This window comes from Mus pahari, chromosome 6 (assembly GCF_900095145.1).
Source record: "Mus pahari chromosome 6, PAHARI_EIJ_v1.1, whole genome shotgun sequence".
Taxonomy (NCBI): domain Eukaryota; kingdom Metazoa; phylum Chordata; class Mammalia; order Rodentia; family Muridae; genus Mus; species Mus pahari.
The window spans coordinates 7014179-7034419 of record NC_034595.1 but is presented as its reverse complement, the minus strand read 5'-3'; the positions used below and the strand labels follow the sequence as shown (position 1 = coordinate 7034419).

Here is a 20241-nt window from a genome sequence, read left to right as displayed (position 1 = left end):
AGCTGAGAACTCATGGCAATAGGCAGATTGTCTTTCTCTCTGAGAAAATAAAAGCTTTGTGATACCAAGTTGAGCTAAAACGAACTATGTCTCTATTACTTGAAGAAGATGAATTTTGAGTTCCTTTTCTGTGCTTCAGCGAAGGAAGGAGTGGCTGCCCTGCAGAGCAAGGACAGATGTGCGGCTGACAGTTGAGTGTGGATGAGAAGGGGACAGTTCATCAGAATGGCCCTATACTGATTTATTTCTAGGGCTTTCATACTGAATGTCCTGGTCAAACTTCAGTGGCTCCCAATAACTTCAAGCACAAATTACAACTCCTTAACCTTACGTTTATTATACCTCACAGATTTGCAAGTCAGCATTCCTTGCCTTACCCAACCAAATGCTGTATTCCTGCTACACATTGTCTGGTCTCAGGTGTCCTGAGGACACATTTTGGCTTCAGTCAATTGCCTAAGACCATGTGATGAAATCCCTTGATAGTCTTTTCTCCACAACTCCCTCCCACTCTTTGAACTCTGTGTTTACTCACTGATCAATTCAGAGGCTTTTTGGGGAAAAGTAAATGGTTTCCTACAAATCTTCCCCACTGTAGAGCATTGGCATGATGCTTTTACCAATGACCGTATTGTGTTCCAGCACTCCATACACTAAAATGGATTCTCTCAAAGAAGACGTGATTGGCCTCCTCCAAAGAGAGACATGTATAGTGACTCACAAATTCTGTTATTAAGCAGAGTTCCAAAATCTACCATAAGAAACAGAAAGGTCAGTGGGGAGCAACCCCTTGATTCTTCTATAGCAGTGGTGCTCAACCTTCCCAGTGCTGTGACCCTTTAACTCAGTTCCTCAAGTTGTGATGACCCCAAACCATAACATTATTTTTGTTGCTACTTCATAACCGTAACTCTGCTGCTGTTATGAATTATAATGTAAATATCTAATATACAGGATGTTTGATATGTCACTTTCAAAGGTCTCTTGACCTACAGTTTGAGAATTGCTACTATACTAGGGCTTGTTTATTTGTTTGTTTTTGTTTTGTTTTATTGTATGTGTTATGAGCATGGCTGCGTATCACCAGGAGGGGATGCTGAGTCAAAAGGAGAATGTTTCTCCTAAGGAGAGTGAACTAAGTAGAGCCATGCTCACTCATCTCCAGTCAGACCACAGACTCTGGCTATACAGCTCCCCACTGACCCTGGACAATGCTGTTCATTCTCTCCCATTGCCGTCCAGCTCTCCATTCTAGGACCTTTCTTTGTAGATTACAAATTGTTTTGAAAACATTTTTTTTTCTAAACAACTGTTATTCTTTTAATGCTTTTCTTTCTTCTCCAACCCATTATTTATTGTTTTAATGGTGAATTGGTCAAGTTTCCTCTGTTGTTACACATATGATTGTCTCCACCACTAACACTGCATTTTTATTGGTGTTCCATAACAATATGCCTTATTTGCATGCCTCCTTTAACTTTTGCATGTGTTTTTACCTGTCTCTGCCTTTTTGGACTTATGCCTTTGTTAATTGTTCTCTGTATTTTATTTTCTACTTCTCTACAGATTATCTTCCATGATTTTAGAAGCCTCCTGTCCTTACCTATACTCTGATCCCCTTAGCTTTCTCTTCTGAAGCTCATGCGTTCTTTAGATTTAACACTAAAAGCACATGGATTCTGGTGAAATATTTCAATTCCTACATTTTATTATGCAATATGTATTAGAAATCACTATATGTATTAGTAATCTGTATATGTTGTTGTAGATATTTAGTTCATTTGATTCCTAATTCTGAAAACTTTGTCAGGTGCATGTTCATGTGACAGAGTTGTTACTGAGTTCATGAACATCCAATCTTTTGCCAGCCTCGTTTGTCCACAGGCAATGTCATGATTAATAGCGTCAAGACAGATTTCCAAAAAAGCTTAGCTAGAATGGGCTGGACACTAGGTCCAATCCAGCTTTTGCTGTTGTTTTTCTGTATGTGTGTATGTGTGTATGTGTGTATTTGTGTATTTGTGTGTGTGTGTGTATGTATGTATGTATGTATGTATGTATGTGTATATCTCTGTCCCCTATCCAGCCTTTGCTGTTTTGTTTTTCTTTAAGTATGCATCCATGTGTGCATGTGTGTGAGTATGTGTGTATGGGTGTGTGCCTAAATACACACATACACCACACACACTCACACACACATGCCATGGTGCATTTGTAGAAGCCAGAGGACCACCTGTAGAACATGCTCCTCTACCACTTACCCATGCATCCTGGCTGTGGAATCCAGCTCAATCAGGCTTGGTAGCAGGCATCACTGAGCCATCTCACTGACTTCCTGTCCAATTTGAATGCAGAGAAAGTCTTTCCAGGACACTAGTGCATACTCTCACTAGGATTCTACCTGACCCCCAGGCTTGCGATTATTTGATATGTGTCTTTAAATGATCATGTTTGAACATTTGATGAACACGATTCAGATTATGTGCTACAGTATTTATATAAGATATAGATCCTGACATGTAGTGAGTCAGCCAAGCTACCTTGTAGTTTCCTCCCTGGGTCACAGAGTGAGTCCTCATCTCAAGAAAGGAGACAAACAGGCCAACAAACCCAAAACCCAAACCAAAACTAAAACAACAAAAACCAAACAAAGCAAGCAAGCAGACAAAAAACAGAACAGTAATTATGAAAACAAAGATAAGGTGGCAGTGAAACCCATTAATTTATTTTATTGATATCCATTCACAACTCTCATAAACTGAGACAGAACCTTGTATTATAAACAATACCCAACAAAGCTTTTTTTATTTTTATTTTATTTTATTTATTTATTTTTTGTTGTTGCAGAAATCCATGCCATTAAGCATTCATTTCCAGTCAGTTAAACCAGAACTTGTAGATGTAACATTAAAACTCTTTGGGATCTAAAGATTTGCTCTCTTAAAGGAGAAAATTTAGGTAGAAATTTTTTATGTAAGGACTGGGTTTACGGTGAGAAACTTATACACAAAAATAACAAAATGGACCCATATTTACACACACACACACATATGGAATTTGTATAATCAAAGAAAAAATCTATCAACTTGAGAGTGAAGAGGTATGAAAAAAAGTTCAAGGGAGGGAAGCTGGGAAGGAACAAAAAAATCTTAATTACAAACTAATAATGTTGAAAAAAATAGCTTTCTTCCTTCATGCTGTGACCTGTAACACAAGCCAAGTGTGGGCCCTTGAATGTGGACCACTAGACTACATATCCTCTGCTGCCATCTGATGCTGGGCTTTAGACACTGCTCAGAGGGTGGGAAAACCCAGCCTAGGATGTGGAGGGCTGAAGCTGGGGTTCCCAAGCTACTGGGCATCCAGTTACCACTGGAACCACAGAGGAGTCAGGAACGAAGGGTTTGGGGTCCATGGGCCCATGACAAGGATGGACCAGGGGCTCACAAACTCTTGGATACCCAGGTGCTACTGAGTCAAGGAGTTGGGGCCCCCATGGGCTGAGGAGGACAATGAACCTGGGGCAGGGGGAATGGCAACTCTGGCTTAGCTCATTGCTGATTGTCCCTGGCTTGGTGATGGTTGTCTAGGGGAACAGAGGGGTCTTCTGCAGGCGCGGCTCCATAATCTGAGGCCTTCTTCATGTTCCACACAGCAGTTCATGATGAAAGAGGCAGTCCATGGTTCCAAACTATTTATTGGTTGTTCATCAGGAAAAATGGGTGTGTGCCACTTCCTCAGGGTGGACCAGAGATTAAATACCTTTTGCAGGACAGAATATCTGGGAAGGGAAACTTATTGGCTAAACTCTTAGTGTCTCTAGATACCTATTAGCATGGAGAACTCTGTTCTGGGGTACTTGACTACAGGTCACGTTTCCTACGTGGGCGGTGTGGCATGTGTTCCAGGCCAGGGATCTAGTGGGGAAACAGGGAGAGCCTATCGTCTTAGGTGGGTACTGGGTGCCAGGGTCTCAGACCCACTTAGTCTTACCAAGTTTTCTGGTGTGGTCCACTGTCCCCCAGCTCCTCCTCTTTTTGTAAAGGAGAACAGTCATTGGGGTGATGTCTCTTATGTTATTTGCCGTGGGTGGGGTGTAAGCACCAAAATAAAACACAGCATAAGCCAGAGGGCTAATGAGGGGTGGGGACTCGGAAGACAAGGGTTATTGAACCAACTACTCGTTCAGTGGATTTAGCTTGTAAGGCTATTAACTTCCGTTTTATACAGATATCGAGTAAGTTTTTCCAAGTTCAGTAGCCACTAGGCTTAGGCAAGCGAGTTCGATGTCACTGGCAGTTCCCAAATCTGGCATCTTGGTTCAGTCAGATGATGTGTCTAGACAAAGGCAGCTTTACTGCCCTAGGCAAGTTCAAGGAGAGGGCGGGTCAGTTTCCATCTGTCCCATGGCAGCAGCTCTGTCTTTTTCCCTTAGTAGAGATAAACTTGTAGTGTAATTACAACGTGGGAGCAGAACACCAGTAGTGGGTATTGTATTCGAAGCCTGTTTGCTTGGGAGCACATCATGCTCTGTTGTTAAGGTCCTAGCAAAAAGGCAAGGGCGTTTGAGGAATTTTGTCCTGGAAGGTATCCTTCGAGTGGGGAATTACCTGTACTGTATTAAGGAAAGCAGAGAGAAGAGTATTTATCTATCTGAGAATTTATCTGCTTCAGATGGCTAAGGAAGAAAATATCATGTTAATTATGTATCTGGAATAGGCAGTAAAAAGAAACTGGTTGTTAACTAAAGATTAAATAATGGTTATTAGTATAGTTGGTTTGACCTGTAGGAGTAGATTAAATATGATTTTTGAGCCTTAGAAATTTTAGACAAATTGAAAATTTTTAGGACAATTTTACATTAGAAGGTATGAATGTTAGGGAGAAAAATAAACATTTAAATAAAGAGGCATGGACATTTTGGGGTTAAGGGTTCTAGGTGTGTTTTTTATGAATTCCTAGCAGCAAGATCTTACCTGTTGTCCTTTCTTGGCAGACTCTTTTTGTCTAGGTGTGTGTGTGTGTGGGGGGGAAAGGGCCAGCTGTGGCTGTCTGCTCACATTTCCTATGTGAGATGTGTGACATCTATTCCAGACCAGAAATCTAGTAGGGAACAAGGAGACACCTACTGCCTCAGACCCTGGGTGCTGGGGCCTCAGACCCATTCAACCTTATTAAGTTTCCTGGTGCAGTCCATTGTCCTACTGCCAAGAGCAACAAAAAAGTGGTTATTTTGTGAAGTGTGTCTTGTAAACTTTGCATTATAAATTTTGCATTTCTATTATCCCCAGAGTTCTGCTGGAAGACGGGCATCCTCATATGGAGAGAACCAATGATTCCACATTGACACAATTTCTCTTGGTGGGGCTTTCTGATCACCCGAAGCTCCAGACGGTTTTATTTGTGCTAGTTTTGTGCATGTATCTGATGATCCTGCTTGGAAATGGAGTTCTTATCTCAGTAGTCATCTATGACATCCGCCTGCACACTCCCATGTATTTTTTCCTCTGTAATCTTTCCTTCCTGGATATCTGCTACACAAGCTCTTCTGTCCCCCTAATTCTCAGTAGCTTCCTGACGGTAAGGAAGAGAGTTTCATTCTCTGAGTGTATGATCCAAATGTTTTTCTCCTTTGCCATGGGTGCCACAGAATGTGTCCTTCTAGGCACGATGGCACTTGACCGTTTTATGGCCATCTGCTACCCACTGAGGTATCCTGTCATCATGAGCAAGGATACCTATGTGCCCATGGCAGTTGGATGCTGGGTTGCTGGGCTTGTTGACTCACTGGTGCAGACATCTCTTGCAGTGCAATTACCATTCTGCACTAATAATGTCATTCACCACTTTGTCTGCGAAATTCTGGGCATTCTGGAACTGGCTTGTGCAGATATTTCAATCAACGTGATCAGCCTAACAGGGTCAAATCTGCTTTTTCTAGCTGTTCCATTGTTAGTTATTGCTGTCTCTTACATGTTCATCATTGCCACTATTTTGAGGATCCCTTCTGCTGAAGGAAAACGGAAGGCCTTCTCTACCTGCTCTGCCCACCTGACGGTGGTGATTATCTTCTACGGAACCATCTTCTCCATGTACGCAAAGCCCAAGTCTAAAGACACTGCTGGGGCAGGCCATCAAAGTGTGATGGAGGCCCTCATCTCCCTCTTCTATGGGGTGATGACCCCCATGCTCAATCCTCTCATCTACAGTCTGAGGAATAAGGATGTGAAGGCTGCTGTTCAGAACATGCTGGGGAGGAAAACGTTGGGTAAGATGTGATAATTTAGACTACAGGACTCCCTACTTGAAGTTGTTATAGACACAAAGCTCTTAAAGATGGAAATGCTTCATGAAAATTCAAAACCATTAAAAATATTTTGGTTGCTTTTGTTACAGTTAAGTTTTTGTTCTGAATGCAGAAACGAGATGTATGGACATTTGTAGAACACACTATTACAGAAATGCAAGAATGATGAAAGTATTTTAATAATAGGAAGGAAAATAAACCCTTAGACATTCAGAAACTAATAGGCAAAATGGATTCTCAAAAGCACTTTATAATCTATAGTAGGTGCACTGTTGATGAGTAGGCAAAGTGAATATTAATCAGTACATGATGTAACACATTTATTTTATTTTATTTTATTTGCTCACCTATTAATTATTTGCATTCAGCACATGTGTGAATTCCGAGTCTTATCTGTGTATTCTACAGTAACCCAACTTGTAACAGAGTCTAGACCATAATAAATGCTAAATATTTTTAAATAAATGCATGGATCACCTGATGTATGATTTTAGAAATATATTTCTGTCATACCTGAGGCAGTAAAATTTATTAAAAGAGGAAATTGATAAGATGAACTATTTTAAATAAAATATACTGTATGCATTGGTACTTTGTCACACAATATTATTTAGTAGCTAAGGCATGGCCATTTGTTTACATCAAAGGGAGAAGTTACAAGGTACAGCAAAGCTGTAAGAACAGCAGGGATGCCGTAGTAATAAGGCTATCCTGGTGGGAGATGCCAGCATCAGCCTGGCAGTGGGGCTTGGGCCTGATGCTCATTTGGAGAGCTGATCCCAGAATTCTTGCATTAAACCTGAACATTCCAACAGAACGAAGTGGGTTTCCAGAACTGTTGTTTGGTTTGACAGCACATACTTTGCACACCTGAATATGAAACACATGCTATTTACATCCTGGAAGCACAGGCTTGAATTTGATAATTGTCAGGAAAACGAGATGACTCGCATGACCTAAACATGTTGGTAGAGTGATTTCACATGAGATGGGTCAAGGGACTGCTTTTAATTGGAGTGTATCTTCTAGCTCAATAGAAACATATGGACTACCACCAGCTCATGGGCCTTCAGATCAGTATCACTTCCTTATTCCTACCAATCATAAATTCAAAGGTTCTTTGGGAGAAATAATCTTTGTTTTTAATCATTTAAGGTCCAAACAAAAAATGTATAAAAATATACTGAAGTAAACCATTTTACAGAGTGTCCATATGCACTATGACCACAATCAAGGTACGCAGGGCAAGTCCATTTTGAAAGTAATAGTACATTTTTAAAAAAGTATATTATTTGTTAAAAGACTTTAGAACAGGGCACATTACTGTACTTCAGTTTGTTTGTTTTAAGGAGATAGATCTATGTTTAAGAACAAAAGGTTGAAATTAAAAGACAGATATGCATCCTAGGGAAATTAGTCAAACACTCATATTTCTATATTAATAACTAAATATGACCAAATCAAATTATTTCTAATAGAGGGATAGTTGTGTTTTGCTAGAAGGTTAATTTAGGAAGGTGATGTACAATTCTGAGTGTTAGGTCTCCTAAAATAGGACTTTCAACAGGTAAGAAGGAAGCAATGCAATGAACTTTACATTCTTCTCAAGTATAAAATATTTGAGCAAAAAATAAATTGTACTCTGACAGAACATATATTTTTCTAAAACACATGTAGATTGTTTTTTAAAATTGTATGTCAAATTTTATGCATGACCAGCAATTCCAAAGAAAATCTATTATTCTTTCTCCTATATGCACTTTAAAGATAATATAGCCATGCAGGATTTGCAGTGAAGGGAGGGCGAGACCACCAACCCACCCACAAAACCTTCGACCAAAATTTGCCCAGCCTATAAGACACGTGGGAATAAATATGGAGCAGAGATTGAGAAAATAGCCAACCAACGACTGGCCCAATTTGAGACCCACCCTATGGGAGAAAGGCAACCCCTGACACTCTTAATGATACTCTGCTATGCTTGTAGACAGGGGCCTTAGCACAACTGTCTCCTGAGAGGCCTCATCCAACAGCTGATGGAAACAGATGCAGAGACTCACAGCTAAATATTAGGCAGAACTCAGGGAGTCTGACAGAAGATCCAGGAGGAAGGATTGAGGGAGCTGGAAGGGTCAAGGACACCACAAGAAGATCTACAGAGCCAACTAACCTAACCACCAACTAAAGAACATACATAGACTGGACCTAGTGCCCCACATACGTAGGAGATGTACAGTTTGGTCTTCATGTGGTTACCCAACAACTGGAGGGGGCCTGTCCCTGAATCTGTTGCCTGACTGTGGATCCTGTTCCCCTAACTGGTCCGTGTCTTCTGGCCTCAGTGGGAGATGATGCACATAGTCCTTAATTGGCTTGATGAGTTAGGATGGATTGGTACTGGGTTAGGGGGTTGGTTGGGACTCCCTTTCTCTGAGGAGAAGGGGAGGGGGGAATAGAAGAAGGGATGGGAGGATGGAACTGGAAGGAGAGGAGGAAGGGGGCTGTACTTGGGATGCAAAATGAGTAAATAAATAAATTAATGAAGACAGAATGTATTCTTATAATCTGGCACAATTAAAACACATTTGTTGCAAAACACAAGAAAACCAAGAAGGATGACCATCGTGTGGATACTTCATTCCTCCTTAGAATAAGGAACAAAATACCCATGAAAGGATATAGGTACAGAGACAAAATTTAGAGCTAAGATGAAAGGATCGACTATCCAGAGACTACCCCATCCGGGAATCCATCCCATCATCAGCCACCAAACCCAGATACTAATGCACATGCCAGCAAGATTCTGCTGAAGAGACCCTGATATTGCGGTCTCTTGTGAGGCTATGCCAGTGCCTGGCAAACACAGAAGTGGATGCTCACAGCCAGCTATTGGATGGAACACAGGGCCCCCAATGGAGGAGCTAGAGAAAGTACCCAAGGAGCTGAAGGGGGCTGCAACCCTCTAGGTGCAACAACAATATGAACTAACTAGTACCCCCTGAGCTCGTGTCTCTAGTTGCATATGTAGCATAAGATGGCCTAATCTGCCATCATTGGGAAGAGAGGCCCCTTGGTCTTGCAAACTTTATATGACCCAGCACATGGGAAGGCCAGGGCCAAGTAGTGGGAGTGGGTGTGTAGGGGAGCAGGGGCGGGGGGGTTGTATAGGGAACTTTCGGGATAGCATTTGAAATGTAAATAAAGAAAATAATAATTAACACATTTGTTAAAGAGCAGTAGTGTTATTAAAATGTTTAATTCAGTTTATGACAGTTAGAATGCCTATCTGTTATAAACATCTAATATGACCATAGGAATAAGAGCTAGCTAAATAATGATCTTTTTACAGATCGGAAGAAAGAACTAAACTGAGCCTGTGATTTTAGTCACTGCTGTGGCTGTTTTTATTGTTCATATTTAGTGCCTATTCTGATTGGTAAATATGCCATAATATTTGTAAACTATTTTACCATAGCTATAATTCACTGATATTGAGTGATATATATTAAAATTGCTAATTGCACACATAGCCTTTTAGGAATTTAAGAATTTATTCATATTTAAGTTCTTAGCAGAAAGTTGATTTCAGAGAATAGAAGAGAGAAGGGAGAATACAAAAGGAAGATGAAGAGGGAAAAAGCAGAGAATTTAAATTAGTATATTCATATCATGCAATTTCTGATTAAATTTCACAATAATATTGAGAGTTATGTGACCTCATTGTTATGCTTCAGGCAAAGATTCTAAGACAGGCAGGAGTCAACACATATTTGGATGTTGCAATTAGGTTGCCTTCCTCTAAGGCTGGTAGATCAGTTGAGAAATTCAAAGTCTACTTATGTATTTGATTCAGGAGAATAATCAAAAGTGTGTGAAATCATAGAAATGCTGAAAAGTAGAAGGAAGAGGGAAGAGAGAAGGAGGAAATTGATTTTAAAATAGATCCTAGAGTTAATCTGTCAGACTGTTCTAGAGTAGATTCAGAGATTAAATGTAACTCAGATGCTGCAACTTGATATGCCAAGGCTGTTTGATATTCATGGGAGGTCTCCCAATAAGTCTTAATGCCTTTCTTATTAATGACTTATTGTTATTTCATAAAGTAAAACTTGACAGCTTAAAAAAGGAGTTTTCATTAACCTAAATCTCTAAGTTGTTTGGTCAGGGATTACATGTTACTTGTCACATGTCGCATATAAGGATGCAACATGTAGCAGTCATGACAGCTGACATTGGTCACACCATTTCCTAGGATGGACTGTGCAAGACGTAAGAGAATGAGCTGTGGGGAGGCCGGCAAGGGCATGAACATGGATGCAGCCCTCTCTCTCTGTTCCTGACTCTGGTGTGATGGGAGCAGCTGTTTTACACTCATGCTCTGATGTCCCCACTATGAGGAATGGTAACACTGAACCAAATCCAACAAAACAAAACTAAACAACTACAACAAATCAAACCAAACCAGAATAAAAAACCAACTCATATAATTTTTCCCCAAGTTGTTGCTTATCGTGACAGGAATGAAATTTAGACAGTCTCCCCAATACACATTTTTATACCTTATACCTTTGATCTTGATCACTGATCAATAGTTAATGGAAGTCAGGAAAGTGTCTTAGCTATTTTTTTTAAGATTAATTGCTTTATTTACTTTACATGTTGATTACAGTTCCCCTCTTTCCTCTCCTCCCAGTCCTTCCCTTCCACACCCCATCTACTCTTTCCTCTCTTTCTCTTAAGAAAAGGAGAGACCTCCCACAAATATCAAACAGCCTTGGCATATCAAGTTGCAGCATCTGAGTTGCATTTTACTAGGGATTTCCTTCAAAGCTGTTAACTGAACAAGCAGGTAAGATTTCAGGACTGTGACCAAGTATGGGTGGTTTATGAAAGAAGTCGTGGATAGCCTCTTTATCACTCAGGAGCCTGTTATAGCATCCTCTTCCTGAGAATGTCATACATACACTTGAACTTCCTAAAGGAAGTGGACAGTAAGCACTGTGATCAAGAGCTTTATCAAACTAGAAACTGCTGAATAAACCTAGGGACAAGGGTCTTCAGTGTGGTACCCTTTAAGGAAGAAGAGTAGGTTCAAGAGTTTTTCACCTAGTAACAGAGGCAAAACCCCTCCATTGTTAAGTCTGAATGTTCAGTTTTAAACAGTGCAGATGAGATGCTTGCCTTCATACCTGCCTTATTTACATCCACATTAAGAGCCCATGAAAACATTTTTCTTTCTGAATCTTAATGTTCATCACTTATTTTGAGTATTAAACATAATACTTTAATGATCCATGTTATATAGATATTCTCTCATGCTGGAGGGTGATTTATTCAATAAACCTGGTACAAGAGACTAAGGGCCATACATTGCCAAGGGTAATAATGGATTTCCAAGTTGGAGACAACCAATTGACACACAAATACTAATTCTAGGCACTCCATTAGATGCTTCAATACAATTCTTCATACGTCATGACTTTTCAGTGTATGAGCAACTCAATGACACCACTTCTAACCTCCTCGCAGTCTTCAGGGAGGCAAGTACACTCATTAACAGGAAAGTCAAGCAGGCTTGCTAAGGCTTGATGTATAGAGGCAGATAACACAGAATGAGGACAGTCTAAAAACCTAAAAGGGAATATCCTAATGCTAGTAGATATTTATATCAATGATAACTAATATTTTCATATAAAAGAGGAGAGCTCTGACCTGATACATTTAGTAATGCCTACAGTGGGGTAGATTAGAGGCATCAGTGGGGAGTCCATGGTTGTCATAGGATCAGTGAGACTCTATAAATATCATGGCAATTTTTCTCACCAATGGTTAATGCAGCATATTAACAATAGCTGTACTATAGAAAAAACTTAGATATCGCACAACAGATGAATAAAGAAAGTATTTTATATATGTGTATATGCATATGCACAATAGAATTGTTTTGATTAACTGAAAAGAGGTTGTCTGAAGGAAGATGGATGCACAGATGTACGTAATCACTTTAAGCAAATTAAGCCTGTTTCAGAAAGACATATATACCTTCACTTATTTATAATTTCATATTTTATGCAGATGCATAAGATAATATATGCATGTATATATAACATAAAAACAGGGACTGAATGGGAACAGAATCATTAACAGAGCACAAAGGGCAAGAAGTATAGCGAATGCCTTACATAGAGTTGTATAAAAATTCAAAAGACCTAAATAACAAAAATTAAAAAAGGAATCCTCAAAAGATCAGATAGGAATTTATGTTTACTGTTTATGGACATTCATACTGCACACTAAAAATGAAGCAACCACTTTGGTGACAAATACTTTTCTTGCAATTTAGAGAAGAAACCATTAAACGTGAGTTGCTGAGGTGCAATTAATTTTCATAAAAACTGAAATATATGTATGTTTTAATCTATAAATCATATACATTCTGTCAAAATTAGAAGTATTTCCCTGGGTATCATAGCTGGAAGTAGTTAGTAAGGATAGAAAAATACTAAATGAACTCCAAGTTCAAATACCCATGGCCCCATAATGTCACTTCACTTCATTTTTGTTCACTGATGAAGACCTATTAAGACCTTTTGCTTTAGCAACTAGTTAAAACAGTTTTAAGCTCTATAAGACTTTGACCATGTAAAACAAAGTGCTTTCAAAGAGGCAGATAGCACAAGAAGTCACCATTTCTTTTCTGCTTGTTATCTCATAGCTTGGTAATCCCCTCCCACAGGAGTACCAAACACAGTCAATATTTATACCCAAGCACAGAACATCTCAGAGGACATCATTATAAGTTTACTGACCTACTTCTGTCTGATACCAAGGTACAAATAAGTTGCACAGGGGTGGGATCCCATGTGCCTGTTAACAGTCCAAAGTCAAGCTTGTTAAAGTGCAAGGGTAACTTTTTAACATCTCTCTTCCCTCCACAAGCTTTCTGGAGGGATCTGTGGGGTGGGGTTCCTCGGAGATTGATTCCCTCCATAGTTAAAACTAAACAAGAAAGAGTCATATGAGGTCACCATGTGGGAAGATCGCAAAATGTATTCAGTAGTCTGTGAAAATCTAGCTATACTCCATGTATTTCCATCAATAAGACATTCTGAAACCTGAGAACCAAGCACAACAAATCGCAACAGCACAAACAATGGAGTAAATGAGATGTTTTGCAAGACAAACAGAGTCAGAGAGATTGACTGGTAGCAAAAGGAATATGCAATATTGTATTTCGTTTAGTCACATGGTTTAGTCACTTTCTATTCAGTCTGTGCCACTCAAATACACTAACTACATAGCTATAAAAATATTTAAACTTATGTCCCCCAAGATATGTCAAATTATGGAAACAGTTAGATTTAATCCCTGGAAGTTAATATACAGTCCATATAATTGTTGTACTTTAAAAAAAGTAATAGAGTTGCTTGGAATAAAATCTGCCCAAATTTTGGAGCGGGAAGTTCTTTTTTTCTTTTTTCTTTTTCAATGTTTGTGTGAATCCAAGATAATTATGCAAAGAAGACTACAAGGGTAACCCAAGATAGAGTTTGTCTTAGTCATTCTTCTATTAATGTAAAGGGACACCATGTCTAAGGCAATTATCATACAAGAAAACAGTTATATGGAGATTTCCTTACACTTTCAGTGGGTTAGCCTGTTATCATGGTGGAAAGAAGACAGGCATGGCACTAGATGAGTAGCTGAGAGGTTTACATCCTGATCAACAGGCAGAGACAGGGGGAGAGAGGGGGAGAAGGAAGAGGGAGAGTGGGAGGGAGAGGGAGAAGACTGGGCCTCGTATGGGCTTCTGAAACCTTAAAACTCATCTTCAATGCACACTTCCTCAAACAAGGAAATAATCTCTATTTCTCTAATGTATCAAGGAATCCATCATATATTTTGGTGGCAATGGTTCATTTTTGATAGATATTCTATGATTATTTTTTGTTCCATGTTGAAGCAGAATGACTTAACACATCTGTTTCATTGACAAAAACCAACTGAAAGTGATCATGTATGGCACCAACTTGAGGCAAAACCACTCAAACACACTAGTTCATGTTCACATATAATAATGTAGACTGTCACGGAGAAGCCACCAAATGTCAATGTAGATGAAGATGCTATCAAGTGTTAATAATCATGAGAAGTATGTTTAAACAATTTTATACAGTTGACCTGTAAAGTGTTTATAATGCTCGTTTTAGGACTCAAATAGCTTAGACTCTACTAAGCCACAGGTCAAGGCATTAGAATGCTCACTAATACACATGAAACTCCAAAGCTGTTCTCTTTTTAAGAGATGCATATTGTAATTTCTATATAGCTAGAGAAGCATTGCACATTTTCATTGAGTGTCTCTGTCTATGATTATGTCAAAGTTTTCAAATATGTTTCTTTATTAATTCTCAAAAATACAATATCTGATAGAAATGTCTACATTCCTCTTTTTAACAACCAATATGGAGACTGAGACTGAGAAATGAGTAACGACTTCTGTGCAGCTATAGAGGTAGTGCTTGACCAAGCTGTGACATTCAATTTTTTTTAGATGACTTAGATTTCATCATTGGAAGCAAACTAAATGGAAAGCTTACAATAGAAGGGACACGTGTCAGTGGTTTTTGCAAACTGAGATGGGACAGACTGGGGGCTGCCCCTCACCCTGATCCCTCACAAACAAAGATGTCCACAGTGTTCCTGGAACTCTGTCTCAGGGAAGGGGAGACTGCTGGTTCTGTATGAAAGTCACCTTGCTCAGCACTCACTCCTCGACAGCATCTGGAGCACTGGTTTGCCGGTTCTGGTCATCACCCATCTTCTTGTGGCCAGAGGCGATGTCATCAATCCGCAGAAGCAGAACTGCAGTCTCCACTGCTGTTTTGTATGTCTGTAGCTTCACAGCAAATGGCTCCAAAACACCCAACTCTTTCATGTCCGCCAAGGTACCAGTCTCACCATTCACACCCCAGGTCTCGCAACTCTCCTGAGTGTAATCGGCCCTAAGGGAGGTAAGCGGACGAATGGTACTGGCCCCACAATTCTGGATCAACGTCTGAGGGATGACCTCTAATGCCTGGACCACAGTTCTACATGGCCATTGTTCCACACCAGTCATGGCCTTAGATTTTTCTGTCAAGGCATGGGCCCCAGCCATCTCAGAGGCTCCACCACCAAGCACCAGCGGAGGGTCCAGTAGAACATTGCGGCACACTTGCATCCTGGAGGCTGCGTTCTACTTCTGAGATTATCTCTTTGCTGGCTCCTCCAAGAAGAATGGTGTAGGCCTTTGGGTCTGCAGTCAGTGATGAATGTAAAGTACTCACCTCCAATCTTCTTGATTTCCAGTAAGCCTGCCCCTGTACTAACATCATCTCTCAGTTCCTCGGGTCAGCTGACTATTCGTGCCCCACAAGCTCTAGCAATGCAATTATTGTCTGTTTTCCGGACTCTGTGAATGACTGTGGCATTGGCCCACATAAGGTAGTGCTGAGCTAAATCTGAGATGCCCTTTTCTGTGATGACCGTGTCAGGTTTCAGCTAGATAATATCCTCACACAACTGCTGCATGTACTCTTCTTCCATTTGCAGGATTCAGGTGAAATCCTCCTTTCGTGTAATCTCAATGTCAGTCTGACTTTCTCCTTCCTCATACTCCAGAGAAGAATCCAGCACAATTCGAGGATTCTTAATATAGTGGCACATTCTTGGATAGGTCACATCCTTGTTAATCATAACTCCATGTAAGACTCATGAATATTCAATGATGCCCCCTGGTATCTTTTCTATCCTTGCATATTTCTTGATGTCAGTTTTCTTTCTGCCATTCTCTTCAAACTGCACAGTCTTAACCGTATCCAGTGCAATGTTGCATGCCAAAGAGGACCACCGACTGATGACTTTTGTAGTAGTAGAGCTATTGATGATGTTCAACATCATCTCATGGTTATTGACATCAACAGGAGTACTGATTTTCTCCAGAATGCTGATCATATCATCCAGTGCCATGCGGTAAGCATTGATCACCACTGTTGGGTGCATCTGCTACTCTAGGAAGTGCTCAGCCACAGACAGCATTTCTCCTGCAAGAATAATTACTGATGTGGTCCCATCTCCAACCTCTTCATCCTGGGTCTTGCTAATTTCAATCATGTACTTCGCTGCTGGATGCTGGACTTGAATCTCTCAAAGAATGGCATTGCCGTCATTGGTCATCACGATGCCTCCCATTGGGTCCAAAACCATCTTCATCATAGATATAGGTCCTAAGCAGGTCTGGATGATGTCTGCAATTGTCTTTGCAGCATTGATGTTTCCAGATTGAACTTTTCTTTCAGACTCATGCTTTGTATTCAGACTGAGCACGAGCACTGGACGATGGCCCATCATGGTGACACGACGCAGAGTCCGACTATCCAGAGCTGGGGGAATCAGCAGACTGTGTCATCCAATTTTGATTCACTTTGCACTTCTGTCTCTCAAGTGTCAGAGATGCTTTGTTCCTGTACAAGCCAAGACAGTAGTCAGAAGCAGAATGCACAAGTAGGGGCCCTTGAATACCTCTTTGTACATAAATTTTAAAGCAGTTTTTCCTTTCCAGCTCTGGCTCCTGGCATGATGATTCTGAGACTAATTAGTTATTATTACATATCTAGACCATAAACTTTGGTTCATCTCCTGATTAGCTCTTAACTTACTTAACCTATATTCTCTATCTTCCCCTTGGTTCATTACTTCTTCTTTAGTCCTGGGCTGCTTTTTCCTTAGCATCTTCTCAGAAACTCCCTCAGCATCTTCCTGAGTTCATCTACCTGCTGGCTTATGTCTGTCTCCTCTCTCTTGAATCTTTCCCTACATCTCCTTTTATTTTTGTGCTATTTCCAAGTACCATCTGTCTTCCTGACAGTGTCCTACCACTTATTTCCTGCCTCAGCTCATTGACCATCAGGTTTTTTTTTTTTAATTTTTTATTGACAGGTGATGCTTATCGTATATTCTCTCTACAGTTTTTACTCCTCACATATTTTATCCAGCTATATATGGAACAGAACTGAAGGTTGGAACAAGAAAGAAACAGAAGTAGCCTATAAATTCTTGAAAAGCTGTCACGAGAAAAGAGTATGTATTGATTCTTTGATTCCCATAGAGAAGTAAGTATGAAGGTTATATAATATCTGTAAACACAATAGAAAACAAAAAGCATTATGATGGTTGTGATTACCCTAGTATAACTCATCTTACCTCATAAAGAACTGTAGTTTGGGAAAGTAGAAGAATGGTGACCGTTAGTCATTCTGCAGGTGCATGTCTGTCATCTGAAATGAATCAGAGATGACTCACTGTAAGAAAATACCTACCTCTGATACCCCATCATGACAAATTTGGATATTTTGCTAGAATGATTCATTATCTTTGTGATTTTATAATTTATAGCTTAAGCAAATGAGAATATATTTTAAAGAAATAAAATGGGTCCTTGATCCACTTGGACTTGAGCTTTGTACAAGGTGATAAATATGGATCAATTCTATAATTGCTGCCAGTTAGATCTGAACCATTTGTTGAAGATACTTTTTCTCTCTGTATGGTTTCAGCTTCTTTGTCAATGATCAAGTGTCCCTAGGTGTGTGACTTCATTTTTGGGGCCTTCAATTTTATTCTATAGATCTACATGCACATCTCTGTACCAATACCATGTGGTTTTTATCACTATTGACCTGCAATACAGCTTGAAGTCAGGGATGGTGATTCCCCCAGAAGGTCTTTTATTGTTGAGAATTGTTTTCACTATCCTGGATTTTTTGTTTTTCCATATGAAGTTGAGAATTACTATTTCCATGTCTGTGAAGAATTGAGCTGTAATTTTGATGGGGATTGCACTGAATCTGTAGATTGCTTTTGGTATGATGGTCATACTTAATATACTAGTCCTACTGATCCATGAGCATGGGAGATCTTTCCATCTTCTTTGATTTCTTTGTTCAGGGATTTGAAGTTTTTGTCATACAGACCTTTCACCTTTCACTTGCTTGGTTAAAGTTACATTGGGATATTTTATATTATTAGTGGATATTGTGAAGGGTGTTTTTTTCCATAATTTATATCTCAGCCTGTTTAGACCCAGCTATACTGCTCCTGGGTGTATACCCAAAAGATGCTCCACTATACCACAAGGACATATGCTCCACTATATTCATAGTAGCCTTATTCGTAACAGCCAGAAGCTGAAAATAACTTCTGAAGTTGGAAGTTCTTCAACTGAAGAATGGATATAGAAAATGTGGTTCATTTACAGAATAGAATACTATTCAGATATTAAAAATGAGGACATCATGAATTTTGCAGGAAAATGGATGGAACTAGAAAATATCATCCTGTGTGAGGTAACCCAGTCCCAAGAGGACATGCATGGTATGTATTCACTAATAAGTAATAGTTCAGAATACTCATGATACATCTCATAGACAGTAAGAAGTTTATCAAGAAGCAAGGCCCAAGTGAGGAGGCTTCAATCACACTTAGAATGGGGAAGGAAATAATCATGGCTAAAAGAGGGCAGATCCTGGGTGGGAAGGGGAGCAGGGAGGGGAAATGGGATCAGGATAAGGTATGGGGGGAAATGAAAATATGCAGCTGCAGGGGATGGGGTACCAGGGGAACCTCTAAAAAGTCTCACAGACCTGGGATGTGAGAGGCTTCTAGGATTCAATGAGGGAAGACATTAGTCAAAATGCTCAACTGAGGGGAGATAGAACCTGAAGAGACCACCTCTAGTAGATAGACAGGGCCCCAGTGGAGGAATGGGGTCACCAACCTACCTTCAAAATTTTTGACCCAGAATCATTCCTGTCTAAGTGAAATGCAGGGACAGAAATGGAGCAAAGACTGAAGGAAAGACCATCCAGTGACCTGCCCAACTTAGGATCCTTCTCATGTATGGGCACCAAACACTGACACTATTACTGATGCCATGTTGTGCTTGCAGACAGGATCCTAGCATGGCTGTCCTCTGAAAAGCTACACCAGCAGCTAACTGAGAAAGATGCAGATACAGCCAACCATTGGACTGTGGTCATGGATCTCTACTGAAGAGTTAGGGAAAGAATTGAAGGAGCTGAAGGTGATGGTAACCCCATAGGAAGACCAACAGTGTAAACTAACTTGGATCCCTGGGAGCTCCCAGAGACCGAGCCATAACCAAAGAACATACATGTGGTAGTCTCTAGTCCCTGGAAGAGTATAATGTACAGAAGAAAAATATTTTCAATAAAAATACAAAACAAAGGAAACATAAACTTTCAGTCAGATACCATAAATATGACAGATAAGCAGTGCCATAGGTCTTCAATAAAAGTCAAGAAATAAGTATGAAAAAGATTGTGTACAATAAAAAATGGCAAAGATCAGCCGGGCGTGGTGGCGCACGCCTTTAATCCCAGCACTCGGGAGGCAGAGGCAGGCAGATTTCTGAGTTCGAGGCCAGCCTGGTCTACAAAGTGAGCAACCCTGTCTCGAAAAAACCAAAAAAAAAAAAAAAAAAAAAGGAAAAAAAAAAAAAAAAAAAAAAAAAAACCCCAAACAAACAACATTCATACGAATTAAGAGAAAGATGTTAAAATTTCATCCCAAGAGTTGGTTAAAAGTGTAGCGAAAAAGGAACTGTAAGTGTCAAAAGATGAGAGATGAGATGCTGGAGAAGGTTGGTTTGGGGTCAGCAGGGACTGAGCAGAGAGGAGCCATTCAATTTCCTCAGCAGTATGGCAATGGAAAGTAAATCCAGCTATACCTGTCAGAGGTATACAGTCAAAGGAATATATATGACCATGCAAAATAAAGGCCCGTACTTCGTTTGTAATACACTATTATTTATAATAACCACATTGTTGAATCAGCCTAGGTGCCCATCGACAGAAGAGTAGTTAAATTTAAAT

General features: G+C 39.9%; 1 protein-coding gene and 1 pseudogene across 1 annotated transcript in view; one reads left to right on the top strand and one right to left on the bottom strand.

The window, feature by feature from the left end:
* LOC110323592 (olfactory receptor 13C8) overlaps window positions 1–6279 on the top strand; it is a 45263-nt gene extending 38984 nt beyond the window's left edge. The window contains exon 3 of the mRNA XM_021200903.2: window positions 5292–6279. Coding sequence (XP_021056562.1) covers window positions 5320–6279 — 960 coding nt within the window. The 5' untranslated portion in view covers window positions 5292–5319. The remainder of the gene's footprint in view (window positions 1–5291) is intronic.
* An 8795-nt stretch (window positions 6280–15074) lies between these two features.
* Window positions 15075–16702, bottom strand: LOC110323715 (annotated as a pseudogene).
* Between the last annotated feature and the right edge of the window lie 3539 nt (window positions 16703–20241).